The sequence below is a fragment of the Miniopterus natalensis genome, chromosome 1, assembly GCF_054644295.1.
Source record: "Miniopterus natalensis isolate mMinNat1 chromosome 1, mMinNat1.hap1, whole genome shotgun sequence".
Lineage (NCBI taxonomy): Eukaryota > Metazoa > Chordata > Mammalia > Chiroptera > Miniopteridae > Miniopterus > Miniopterus natalensis.
Window position 1 is genome coordinate 131,110,684 of NC_142081.1, and position 12,386 is coordinate 131,123,069.

Below are 12,386 nucleotides of genomic sequence, written 5' to 3' on the forward strand. Positions count from 1 at the left end.
TTTGCTGCTTATGTTTTCTTCTAGGATTTTTATGGTTTCGAGTGTAACATTTAAGTCTTTAATCCATTTTGAGTTTATTCTTGTGTATAGTGTAAATTGCTGGTCTAGTTTCACTTCTTTGCACGTATCTGTTTAATTTTCCCCAAACTATTTACTGAATAGTCTACCTTTACCCCATTGTATATTCTTGCCTCCTCTGTCAAATATTAATTGGCCATAAAGTCACAGGTTTATATCTGGGCTCTCTATTCTTTTCCATTGATTTATATGTCTGTTTTTATGCCAGTATCATGCTGTTTTGACTAGTATGGCCTTGTAGTATAGTTTGATATCTGGGAGGGTCATTCCTCCAACTTTGTTTTTCTTTCTCAAGATTGCTGTTGTTATTTGGGGTCTTTTGTGGTTCCATACAAATTTTTGAAACAGTTTTTCTAGTTCTGTGAAATACTCCATTGGTATCTTCTTGATAGGAATTGTGTTGAATCTATAGATTGCTTTGGGTAGCATGGACATTTTTTTTTTTTTAAATATGTCTTTATTGATATCAGAGAGAGGAAGGGAGAGGGAGAGAGAGAGATAGAAACATCAATGATGAGAGAGTCATCATTGATTGGCTGCCTCCTGCACGCCCCCAATGGGGGATAGGGCCCCCAATTCGGGCATGTGCCCTGACCAGGAACCAAACCTCAAATGGGATTTTTTTTTTTTTAGTTTCCCTTTATGATTTTTGGTGTACAAAATACAACTGGTTTCTGGTTATTTACTTTGTATCCTATTACTTTACTGAATTCATTTTTCAGTTCTAGTAGCTTTTTGGTAGAATCTTTAAGGTTCTCTATGTACAATATCATGCCATCTGCAAATGATGACAGTTGTACTTCTTCCTTTCCAATTTGGACACCTTTTATTTCTTCTTCTTGTCTGATTACTATGGCTAGAAATTCCAGTGCTATGTTGAGTAAGAGTGGTGAAAGCAGACATCCCTGTTTTATTCCCAATCTTGAACTCCAGGGTGTTTGGGGAACATCACCTATTTTCCCTTTGAGCTTCCTTTTTGTAAAATAATATTTATATTTAAGGAACATTCATTCATTCATGCAACACACATTGTTAGAGCCTCTGTCCTGTGCCTGTGATGTGTGTGTGCACGCACATGTGTGTGTATGTGCATGTGTGTGTGTGCGTGTGCAAGGACAGGCAAGAGAGCTTGAGTAGCTAAACCTGAGCTTCCAGTCTCAGGACCCATGGGGACAGACTGCATAGGGCATTAGAACTGTCTCATAACTCACAGGGAAGTTTGTTTAATTTTTCTTCTTTTTGGTTCTATTTATTTATTATTGCTACCTTTCTTTAGCTTTTTATATCATAAGAAAAAAAGTAATCACTGCTTTTGGATTTTGAAAAAGATTTTGAAAATGCTGCAGCAGAGTATGTATCGATTTTGTTTCCTGGATGGGGATTGCTTCTGTATACTATGCTGGATGAAAATGTCAAAGCTGATGTTTATCTCAGCTTCAAGTTCTCTCTTGGTGATACCTGTTTCTGTTTTGCCCACAGGGGCCAATGTGAATGCAGCAAAGCTTCACGAGACAGCCCTTCATCATGCGGCCAAAGTGAAGAACGTGGACCTCATTGAGATGCTGATTGAGTTTGGAGGCAACATCTATGCCCGGGACAACAGGGGGAAGAAACCCTCAGACTACACATGGAGTAGCAGTGCCCCTGCCAAGTGCTTTGAGCACTACGAAAGTGAGGCCAGGCTCTCCTTGTTTGAATGATGCAATGCATTGTAGAATTGCACGGGTGACACTTATGCAAGAAGCTCTGTTCTGACAATATATTAGATCATTTATGAGAAAGAAATAATCTCAGACTAATCCATATGAGGCTGAGAATATAGACCCAATCCTCACTGTTCAGGAAACAAAGTACAAATGGTCTGGCTAAGGACAAGATGTCTTCTTTGGGTACAAAATTTTAAATGAGTTTACATAGAATTAGAGCCACAAGAGGCTTCAAACACCTATCAGTTGAAAAAAAACTATTTTTGCCAGCCATACCCAACCCAAATCATTATTAACTTAGAGGCAAACTCCATCCATGTCTGTCAGCTAACCATTTCCTGGGAGATGATGTTTCTTTTCCAAGTATGGGAAAATAAATTTCACCAGTAATTCTTTTTATTTTTCCTTTTAAATACCATTTTATTTCAACAATTTTCATAAATTGAGAAAACTCTCTTTGGTTAACTTATCTTTTTGTCAAATCTAAATCATTCTAAAAAGCAGGTCCTCTAAGCCAGGCTCTGTTTTGCAAACGTCCCTATGACTCAGCTGCCAGGGACCTCCAGGTATCTTCCATCTTTGGCCTTAGTTTGCTCACATTCCTGAGCCCCAGCTCCAGGCTTGTCTTTAGTCCTGAGGTCCTGACCCGCAGCACTAGGATGTGCATTGTGTACTCTGCTGGAGCTGTCATGTACGTCAGTTCTCTTGAGGTCAGCTTGTGCCCTGCAGCACTCAGTAGCCAGATCAGAGCCTGTGGACTGGAACAGCAGGAGCCGGCAGCCAGGACTAACCCTTGCCCTGTCCCTCATTTGTCTGGAAGTTTGACAAACAGTCCTACTAGATGTAGATTAGTACTTTGCTTACAATTCCATGTGCTAGGTTATAACATTAAGGGGGGGAGGGGGAAATCTCACACACACACACACACACACACACACACACACACAAACACACACACAGCAAAAACCCACAAAAGAACCTCACAAAATGAAATCCCTCCGGATATCACTGGAATCCAATTCCTACTCTTGCTTCCTTGGGCTCTGTCTGTTCTTCCTGGTGGCCTTTCAGGGAAGGCTTGCAGGGCATGTCCTATTTCCATGAAGAGGGAGGTGTTTTCAGTTCTTGGTATTTTTTTAAGTTGAAAGATGTTGATCTATGTTCAACTATGTTAAGCTAACTTCATGTGCTTCCTGTTTTCTTTTTTCAGAGACACCTCTAACGCTGTCACAGCTCTGCAGGGTGAGCTTGAGGAGGGCCACTGGCGTCAGAGGGCTAGAGAAAATCGCCAAGCTGAACATCCCTTCCCGGCTCATCGATTACCTTTCCTACAACTGAGCTGCAGGCACCCTGGCTGCTGGCCTTACTGAGCCCAGCGTTGTTTATCTGAAGCCCTCAGTTGCTATAGATAGAACAACGTTCCCTGAGTCCCTGTTGGCCACCCTGTTTCTTCTTCTCTGTGGACTCCTGGAGAGTATTTCCAAGGCATTGGGAAGTCCCTGGGGGTCATGGCCCTGTGCTGGCTCTCCGGGAACTTTGCTCTAACTCCTATATTCCCAGCCATCTAATTGTCCTCTCTTCACTGATCTGCCTCAGAAAGAAAGACTCTCAGGAAAGACTCTTCCAGGAGCACAGGGGAAGGCCAGGTATAGCTGGGTTCCAGGTACCACTGTTGATTTCCACATGCCTGGGAGGTCAAGGAGTGTGGTGCCATCTCTGATTCATTCAGCACTAGGCAGCCCTGGGGGTTCAAAGGGAGGAGCCTGTGCCATAGAGGGTGGCCCATGGGAGGTGAGGTCCTGACCATATGGCCTGGGATGGCTGCATTGGGGACATCCTGCCACTTGGATGCTTTTTTCTGGAGCACAGGGTGGGCACTTTCCAAGGCCCACCTGCTTCCAGGTGTATGCATCACTCAGGGACTTTGTACGGGTTTTATGGGGGAAGGCTCAGGGTCTTCATTCCCCTTAACCAGCACAGTGTTTCATAGGAAGTTTTTCTTCAGTTTTAGGTCTCAACTTAAAAAGTTTATGTGAGGGATAAAAAAACTTTCAGAAGATATATAGGCTGTAGCATAGGTTTTGTTAATGAATCTTTAAAACAAAAGGTAATGTGGAGGCGTGTTAAGCACAAATTTCTAATGTAAAGGATTGTTAGGAAATGCTTTGGAGATTATGGTTGCCAAATGAATTATTTCTTACCCTAAATTTTGCTAACTCCTTGAGCTCTGAAATTGGTAGAAGAGGTTGCCAGCACCCAGTGGATATTATCAACCTCTGATCCGGTGCTTTGAACAAGATGGGAATCAGACTCATTATCATAGGCTGGGAAAGAAAGTTTTGCAATTTGTTCCTATAGTAATAGAAACAAGTAGTTCTATATTGTAAGTCATGCAGTGAAATATTAAGAATATTCAGACTGCATTTATCTGCCTAAGTTTCTGTATCGTAATTTAAAAAACAAACAGAAATCCAGGGAGTTAAACTAGATGACTTTGCATAATTAGTCCAGGTATATTTAGTTTCTAGGGAAACATAGAAGGCACCACTTGTGAACACCCCAGAAATGTGGACGTCACCACATTCTGCCAGAGAGTGTGGAATAGAATGCACCTGAATTGCCCAAGGTAATGCCAAGTGTGCTACGAGACCAGAAACATCTGCACAAAGTTACTTGGGTGAAGCCCTAGATCTGGTTGAAAGTTTCATGCTGGTGGCTTAGTTTATTTTCCATCTCTCTGTTCCAGCCATGGTTACATCATTCTATGCTGAGAGTAAAAGCCACTCCTGTTTGGTTACAGTCTTAGATACAAGTTCTGGGTAAATCAGTGTTTCTGTATGTACTAATAACAATGAAAGAAAAAAAAAAAGCATTGGGTTTGGCCCTTTCATCTTTGTAACAGAAACTTGCCTCTAGCAATGAGCTGGTGACATTTCCATAAGTGAGTACACAGAGTACAGAATCCTGGCTCCACACTCGCTGCTCAATAAAAGGTTGAATAGAGTCCCTCCTTGTGTTCACTCGGCTCTTTTCTTGTTGGGAACAGAAATACTGGATGGGCTTCATTCTGTGTGCACCCAGATCGGCCACTATCATCTTTCCTGCACTTTGGAAGGTCAAGTGATAGAGCCATGCCTATCTGATTCCCATTTTCCTGTCTCTCTCTTTGTCTCCTACTGCTGATCTCACTGCCACTGTCATGTGGAAAGACACTGCCCAAGGGACTAAGTGACTAAGATTTTAGGCCTCCTTCCAGTCTGTACCTTCTCCCCAGCTTTATTGAGCTGTAATGGACAAATAACCTGCCTGTACCCTTAAGGAGGGGTGTAACTCTGGACAAGTTTTTCCACTCCTCTGTGCCTGAGTCTCCCCAGCTGCAGAAGAGGGACAGAGGGTCAGACTTTGATCATTAAAAGGATGTTGATGATCAACCACTGAATCTTACAAATGAGAAATGAGGCCCTGCTAGTCTCATGGGTTTTTTGAGTCTGAAACTAGGTGATTAAAAGGTGCCCTGAAAAGTATAAAGTGCTCCCCAAATGTAAAAGTTATATGGCTATAATTGGACTGTGGTTTTGTTGGTGTTTGTAGATCATATAGCTGTGTAAACTATTCCCTTCTGACTTTGGGATAGTGCCACCTATTTCAGGAGGGATATATTCAGAAGACCTCTCAGCTTACATTTTAAAACTCAATGTGCAGCCAGCGGCTTTAGAGAAGACATTTGCAACATAAATGATTGGTAATCAAAATATATAAAAACTTTTTATAAATCATTAAGAAAGAGATTAACAACCAAATGAGGGGAAGAAAACAGGCAAAGACTATGAACAGGAAATTCACAAAAGAAGAAACCTCAAATGTCTGCTGACAGGAAAGGATGGTTGGTCATGATCAGGGAAATGCAAATTAGTGAATATTTAATTCAACAAAACGATACCATTACATACCATCAGCCTGACAAATATTAACAGTTCTGACAGTTTCTTTTTTCCCATTTTTAAATCATTAAATTTTTTTTTTTCCAATTATAGTTGACATAGAATATTATATTAGTTTTAGGTGTATACCCCAGTGATTAGACATTATATAATTTACTAAGTGATCATCCCAATAAATCTTGCACCCATATGACACCATACATAGTTATTAGAATATTATTGAATATATTCCCTATGCTGTACTTTAAATCCTCATGACTATTCTGTAACAGCCAATTTGTACTTCCCAATCCCTTCACCTTTTCACCCATCCCCCCAACCCCTCTCTCATCTGGCAACCGTCAAAATGTTCTCTGTACTTATGAGCCTGTTTCTGTTCTGCTTGTTTTTTTTATTTTGTTTTTTAGATTCAATTGTTGATAGATGTGTATTATCACCATTTTAGTGTTCATATTTTTGACTTTTTTTTTTCTTTTTCTTCTCCTTAAAGAAGACCCTTTTACATTTCATATAATACTGGTTTGGTGGTAATGAACTCCTTTACTTTTCCTTGTGTGGGAAAGTGTTGTTGTTTTTGTTTTGTTTTGTTTTTTTTAAACATGTTTTTATTGATTTTAGAGAGAGAGGAAAGGAGAGGAAGAGAGAGAGAAACATTGATCAGCTGCCTCCTGCAAGCACCCTACTGGAGATTGAGCCCACAACCCAGGCACGTGTCCCCACTAGGAACTGGACCAGCAACCCTTTGGTGTATGGGAACGATACTCAACCAACTGAGCCACACTGGCCAGGGCTAGGAAGGTCTTTATCTGTCCTTTGATTCTAAATGATAGCTTTGCTGGGTAGAGTAATCAAGGTTGTAATCACTTTGAATATTTCTTGCCAACCTCTTCTGGCCTGAAAAGTTTCTGTTACGAAATCAGCTGAAAGTCTTATGGGAGCTCCCTTGTAGGTAACTAACTGATTTTCTCTTTCTGCTTTTAATATTCTCTCTTTGTCTTTAACCTTTTGCGTTTTAATTATGATGTGCCTTGGTGTGGGCCTCTTTGGATTCATCTTGTTTGGGACTCTCTGCACTTCCTGGACTTGTATGTATATTTCCTTCACTAAGTTAGGGAAGTTTTCAGTCATTATTTTTTCAAATAAGTTTTCAATTTCTTGCTCTTTCTCTTCTCCTTCCAGCACACCCATGACTCAAATGTTGGTATGCTTGAAATTGTCCCAGAGGCTCCTTATGCAATACTCATTATTTTGGATTCTTTTTTCTTTTTGTTCTTTTCTTTTTGTTGGTATGCTTGAAATTGTCCCAGAGGCTCCTTATGCAATACTCATTATTTTGGATTCTTTTTTCTTTTTGTTTTGTATTTTGCTCCCTTTAATCCAAATCATTGATTTTATTTTTGGCTTCATCTACTCTACTGTTGATTCCCTGTAAATTATTCTTCATTTCAGGTAGTGTATCCTTCATTTCTGACTGGTCCTCTTTGATGCTGTTGAGGTTCTCATTAAGGTCATTTGGGCATCCTTATAACCAGTATTTTGAACTCTGCATCTAGTAGATTGCTTGTCTCCATTTTGTTTAGTTCTTTTTCTTGATTTTTGTTCTGTTCTTTCCTTTGTGACATGTTTCTTTGTCTCCTCATTTTGGCAGCCTCCCTGTGTTTGTTTCTATGTATTGGGTAAAGCTGCTATATCTCCTGGGCTTGGTAGACTGGCCTAATGTACTAGGTTTCCTGTAGGGTCCAGTGGCACAGCCAAGCTGGGCTCTGTGCACCCTCCTCTTGTAATCGAGCCTTGATTGCTGTTAGCATGTCAATGGGAGGGATTTACCTCCTGGCCAATCAGCTACAAGGACTGGTTGCAACCACTGATCACCGACCTCCAACCACCATGGAGGATCAGCTGTTGCAGGGGCCCACCCTACAGAACAGAACTTACTTCAGTGGGGCTCTGGTGCCAATGAGTCCACTCCTTGAGTTTGTTGCTTGAGAAGGTGGTTGGGTGGTGATGCTTTGACCTGACCTGAAGCTGTCTACTGGGTGCGCTGGCTCTGGGACCTCCTGGAAGGTGCAAGTCATGGTCAGCCAATGCCTGAGTTCTGCCTGAAGCTACCTGGCATGAGCTACAAAGCAATCTGCAAATGGCTTCTACTTGTGCTGGGCTTGCAGGTACCCAGGTGAAGCCAAGCTGTGAACCAAGGCCAGCTGCTGCTAGTGCCGGGCCTGGGGCCACTTAGCAAGAGGTATGGGGCATGCTGAGGCCAGATGCTGCTTGTTTTGAGAGATTTTAGGAAAATATGAAGCATGAGCCAAGATAGACTATTTATATGGAAATGCTACTAGAAACAGGTTAGGTGGGCCTGAAAGTTGGGTGGGGCGGGGCCTCAGGGAATTACCAGAGCAGGGTCAACAGTGTTAGCCGGGTTGATGGAGACTCAGATATGGCTCATGCCTACCAACTCTTTTGGGGAGAGTTCAATAGTGGCCTCTGCCAGCACTTTTGTCTGGGAGAAAGCTCTCACCCTGATGCCGACAATTCATTTTCTCCCTGACTGTCTCTGGTTCCTTTCAAGCTGCTGCCCCAGTACTGGAGTTTAGAGGGAGTGAATCCAAGTAAGTCTGTGCATGGGCCCTTTAAGAGGAACTGCCTGGGACTCTAACAGCCTCCATTTCCCTCAGCCTCAATTCCCATTGGTTTTTATAGCCTGAAGTTATGGGGATGTCTCTTTCTGGCACTGGAACCCTGACATGGGGAGGCCTGGTGTAGGGCTGGGACCCTTGCTCCTTAGGGGGTACCTCTCCAGCCCAAATATCCCTCCTGATTTTTATCTGCCATGTATTTGTGGTACTAGCCTGTTATATGTCCCTGCCTCTCCTACCAGTCTCAATGTGGCTTCTTTAATTCCTTAGTTGTAGGACTTCCATTTAGCCACATTTCAGGCAATTTGGAATGATGGTTGTTCTGTAGTTTAGTTGTAATTTTTATGTGGTTGTGGAAGGTGGTGAGTAACTCATTTATCTATGCTGCCATCTCAACCGGAAGAGGCCTGACAGTTTCTTAAAGTTGATGGACCACATGGGCAAATGGGAACTCCTAGCTCTGCTAGTGGGGTATAAAATGATTTGTGTATTTTGGAGAGCTATTAGATGATATCTAGTACCATTTAAAGTGCATAGCACATGTGACCGGCACTCCCACTTTTACAAACATACCTTAAAGAAACCCTGACATATCACAAGAAAAATGTGCAGATATTTAGTGCAGCAATTTTGTAATAGTAAAAGACCTCCTTAGTAGGGGAGAAGTTGTAGAAGATATTTGTATAATGCCTAAGTGCTACGAAAGTTAATACGAAAGACTGTTATGTATTTTAACATTAATAGATCTAGAAATTGTAACAGCACATGAAAAAAAAGTTGTCAACCTATTTATATTCAACACAAATCTATTTGTATAAATTGAAAGATAAAACAGCCTAGGTATGTGAGGATACCTGTGTGTGTAGTAAATGTGTAAAATCATGGAACCCACATGCCAACATCCTGCTGTGCTTACCTCTGGGTGAGGAAGGGACCTGTAACTTGGGAATAGGAATAAAGGGGACTTAATTTCTCTGTGATATTTTATTTCTTAGAAAAAGATATGAAGCAAATATGAAGAATGGTGCTATTTGTTCATGGTGGGTGGTAAATATATACATGGGTATCATTCTCTATTGTTTCAAGATTCTTTTTCTAACAAAAATTTAATGTACAGAGGAAGGACAAAGGGCAGAAATGTCTTTTTTAAATAAGAAAGATACCTGTGTGACAGTTGTAAACTGGATTCTGTTTAAGAATATCTTTCAGCTTTCTATTGGCTAGAGTCATATATTGGGTTAAAAGATTTTGTGTTCCATAATAGGTGCTGATGCTTTTTTTCTTTTTCTTTTTCTTTTGACCAACCTCATTTTTGAACAAGGAAACAGGTTGCAGCTATGTTCTTAGATACACTAAACTTTAAAAGCTCTAGATGTTCTCTGTGGCTCACAGGGCCTGCCTGCATCTCAGGGAAGGGAAGTATCAGGTAAAGTCCCTTTTCCCTCTTTGGTTAGCCTGTCCTGCTTTGGCATGACTCACTCCCTAGATGTTGTGAACCTTCTAAATGTGGCTCTGGACCAAATCTTACCCCTTGGAGAGATCCAAACCAGTTCCTCTAAACTGAGGTAATATTTCACCGCAGGAAGATGCAGCCTTGCTCCTGGGTGCTGTCTGCCCTCTGCAGGTGGGGTGAGGGAGGTGTAGGGAGGAAGTGGGTCAGCACCTTCTCTCCTATCATTCCTGAGCCCCCTCTGGTCTCCATGGGAGGAGGTGGAGTCTCTTCCCCTGCACCTTCCCTCACTGACACTTTCATAGAAAGGCCACATGTCATAGCCCATCCATACTTTCAGATGAGTTTGCACAAAGCTTTGAAGTTGTTTGGGGGTAGAAAGAATGCTTTGCATGTCCATTTCCTCCCCTGGCCTGCTTTGTTAGAACTACCACTCATACTTTCTTTCCAGAGGGCAACACTCGTTACTTTTGAGCAGTTGAGTTCCTTTATTTACAAAAATGACCCCAAAACTGAATCCAAAAACAAAGCCTACCAGCTCACTCATGTTGTGGGCAGCTGTGCTGACTTATAGACATTAAGTTGAGATGGGATCTCGAGGGCATAGCAGGCTGTGAGGGCCTTCCCACCATCTGCGCAGCACTGTAGCATTCACTGTTCTTCCTGGGAAGTACTTCCAGACCCTGGAGTCTGCTTTTTCTCTTTTCTCAGTGTTGGTACCACATAGCATTGACAGCTAAGCCCAGTTATGTTGGCATGAAAGTCTTGTGATCTTTGGCAATTTGAATGAAAATGTCTTAAGTTGGTCCAGTCTAAATAGGGTACCTCCTAAAAGCTGAATATCTTAAAACCATAAAGATTCATGGCAGCTCTCTTTCTTTCGCACATACACATTTCTTTATATAAAAATTTACTTTCCAGCAGCTGGTCTCCAGGTGTGCAGTTCTTGTGAACCACAGACTTCAGAGCTGAGAGAGAATTTGCAACTGAACTCTGAGCCAGAATGTACAATTAGTTTAGCGCTCTGTTTTCTGTGAGATCAACAAGAAAACTTACATTGCTTCTTGGTGTTAATTTGAATCCTGAGGCTCATTCCACTGTTAGAGACAGAAGTTTAGATGAGACAAGAAGCAAGGACATCCACTCATTCCTTGGGCCTCTTTCTCCGTCCATCCTTCCATCTATCCATTCATCCATCCATCCTTTCTTTCTTTTTTTTTTTTTTAAACATATCTTTATTGATTTCAGAGAGAGGACAGGAGGGGGAGAGAGAGAGACAGAAACATCAATGATGAGAGAGTCATAGATCGGCTGCCTAGCCCGCAACCTGGGCATATGCCCTGACCAGGAATTGAACCCCGATCTCCTGGATCCTAGGTTGATGCTCAACCGCTGAGCCACGCCCGGCTGGGCCTTTCTTTCTTCTTTTTCCTATTTTAAAATTTTATTTATTTAATTAATTAATTAATTTATTTATTTTTAAAAGTCCCATCAGTTTAATATAATAATAAAAAACAAACAAACCCAAAATGGAAAGCAGGGGGCAGGGAAAAGCCCCTAAGTGAGGGGCAGGGGGAGCCCTGCTCATGGCACCAGGCCTGGCCGCAGGGCCCCTTGGTATTGCTGTTGCTAGGAGGTCAGGGGGCAGCCACTGTCCTGTGGGAGCCACCGTTCACCTGGGCTGAGGACCCTTACTTCTTCTGGGGTGTGCTCAGCTTCTGCGTGCCCCGGATCTTGTCCAGCAGGCCAGAGATGAAGGCCGCAGTGGGTTAGTAACAGTCAACCAGCAGCCCCTTGACCCTGGCAGGCCGGGTTTCATCACTCTCCATGTCCAGGAGTTCGTCCACTTCGATCTCCAGCCCCAGGATCTCCTCTTCCTGGCAGTCGCAGAGGCGAGCGAGCTGCTCCAGGATCCATTCTTCCAGGTTGAGGCGCTTCCCTAACTCCTTGCTGTCGTACTTGACCGTGACCTTCCCCCGGGCCTCGCTGGGCCGTCGTCGTCCACGCTGCCCGGGCCCTCGCCTGCAGCACCAGCGGGGCTCTGAGAGTAGGCGGGGGGCCCTGGCCCACCACCTCCCGCCCGGGGCCGGGCCGCCAACGCCGCGCTTCCCGCGGGGCCGCTGTCTGCCATGGAGGCCTCCGGGGCTCTCCCTGCGCTGCCGCCTCCGGGACGCCCGCCGGGTGGCTGCGTTCCTATTTTTTTAAAGTAGTTATCCTAACCACTCATTTCTTGGGCCCCTTTTTCCACCCATCCATCCACCCACCCACCCATCCATCCATCCATCTAGCCTTTCTTTCTTCTTCTTCCTTTTTTAAAGCAGCTATTCTATTTTAGGTTTTCTGCTGGGCACTAAGGATACAAAAAGAAAATAAAACAAAATGAAACAAGACAAAAAATCCCATAAACACAAGTCTTGGCTTTGAAGGCCCTCACGGTTTCTCAGGAAGCAGACACAAGAACAAGTGCTGTATCTAGAAATGTAGCAACAAACAGGAAAGAAGAGTTAACTCTGTTCTTGGGAGAGTGGAACAGAGAGATGACCTTGACTCTCTTTCTCAAATCTTGGGATAATAA

The 12,386-nt window shown here is 42.9% G+C and overlaps 1 protein-coding gene and 1 pseudogene across 1 annotated transcript in view; one reads left to right on the plus strand and one right to left on the minus strand.

The window, feature by feature from the left end:
* ASB13 (ankyrin repeat and SOCS box containing 13) overlaps positions 1-4,715 on the plus strand; it is a 37,262-nt gene extending 32,547 nt beyond the window's left edge. The window contains exons 5-6 of the mRNA XM_016219776.2: positions 1,558-1,749; positions 2,995-4,715. Of these exons, the coding sequence (XP_016075262.1) occupies positions 1,558-1,749; positions 2,995-3,122 (320 nt within the window). The 3' untranslated portion in view covers positions 3,123-4,715. The remainder of the gene's footprint in view (positions 1-1,557; positions 1,750-2,994) is intronic.
* Positions 4,716-11,502: 6,787 nt separating this feature from the next.
* Positions 11,503-11,957, minus strand: LOC148094401 (protein phosphatase 1 regulatory subunit 14B pseudogene; annotated as a pseudogene).
* Between the last annotated feature and the right edge of the window lie 429 nt (positions 11,958-12,386).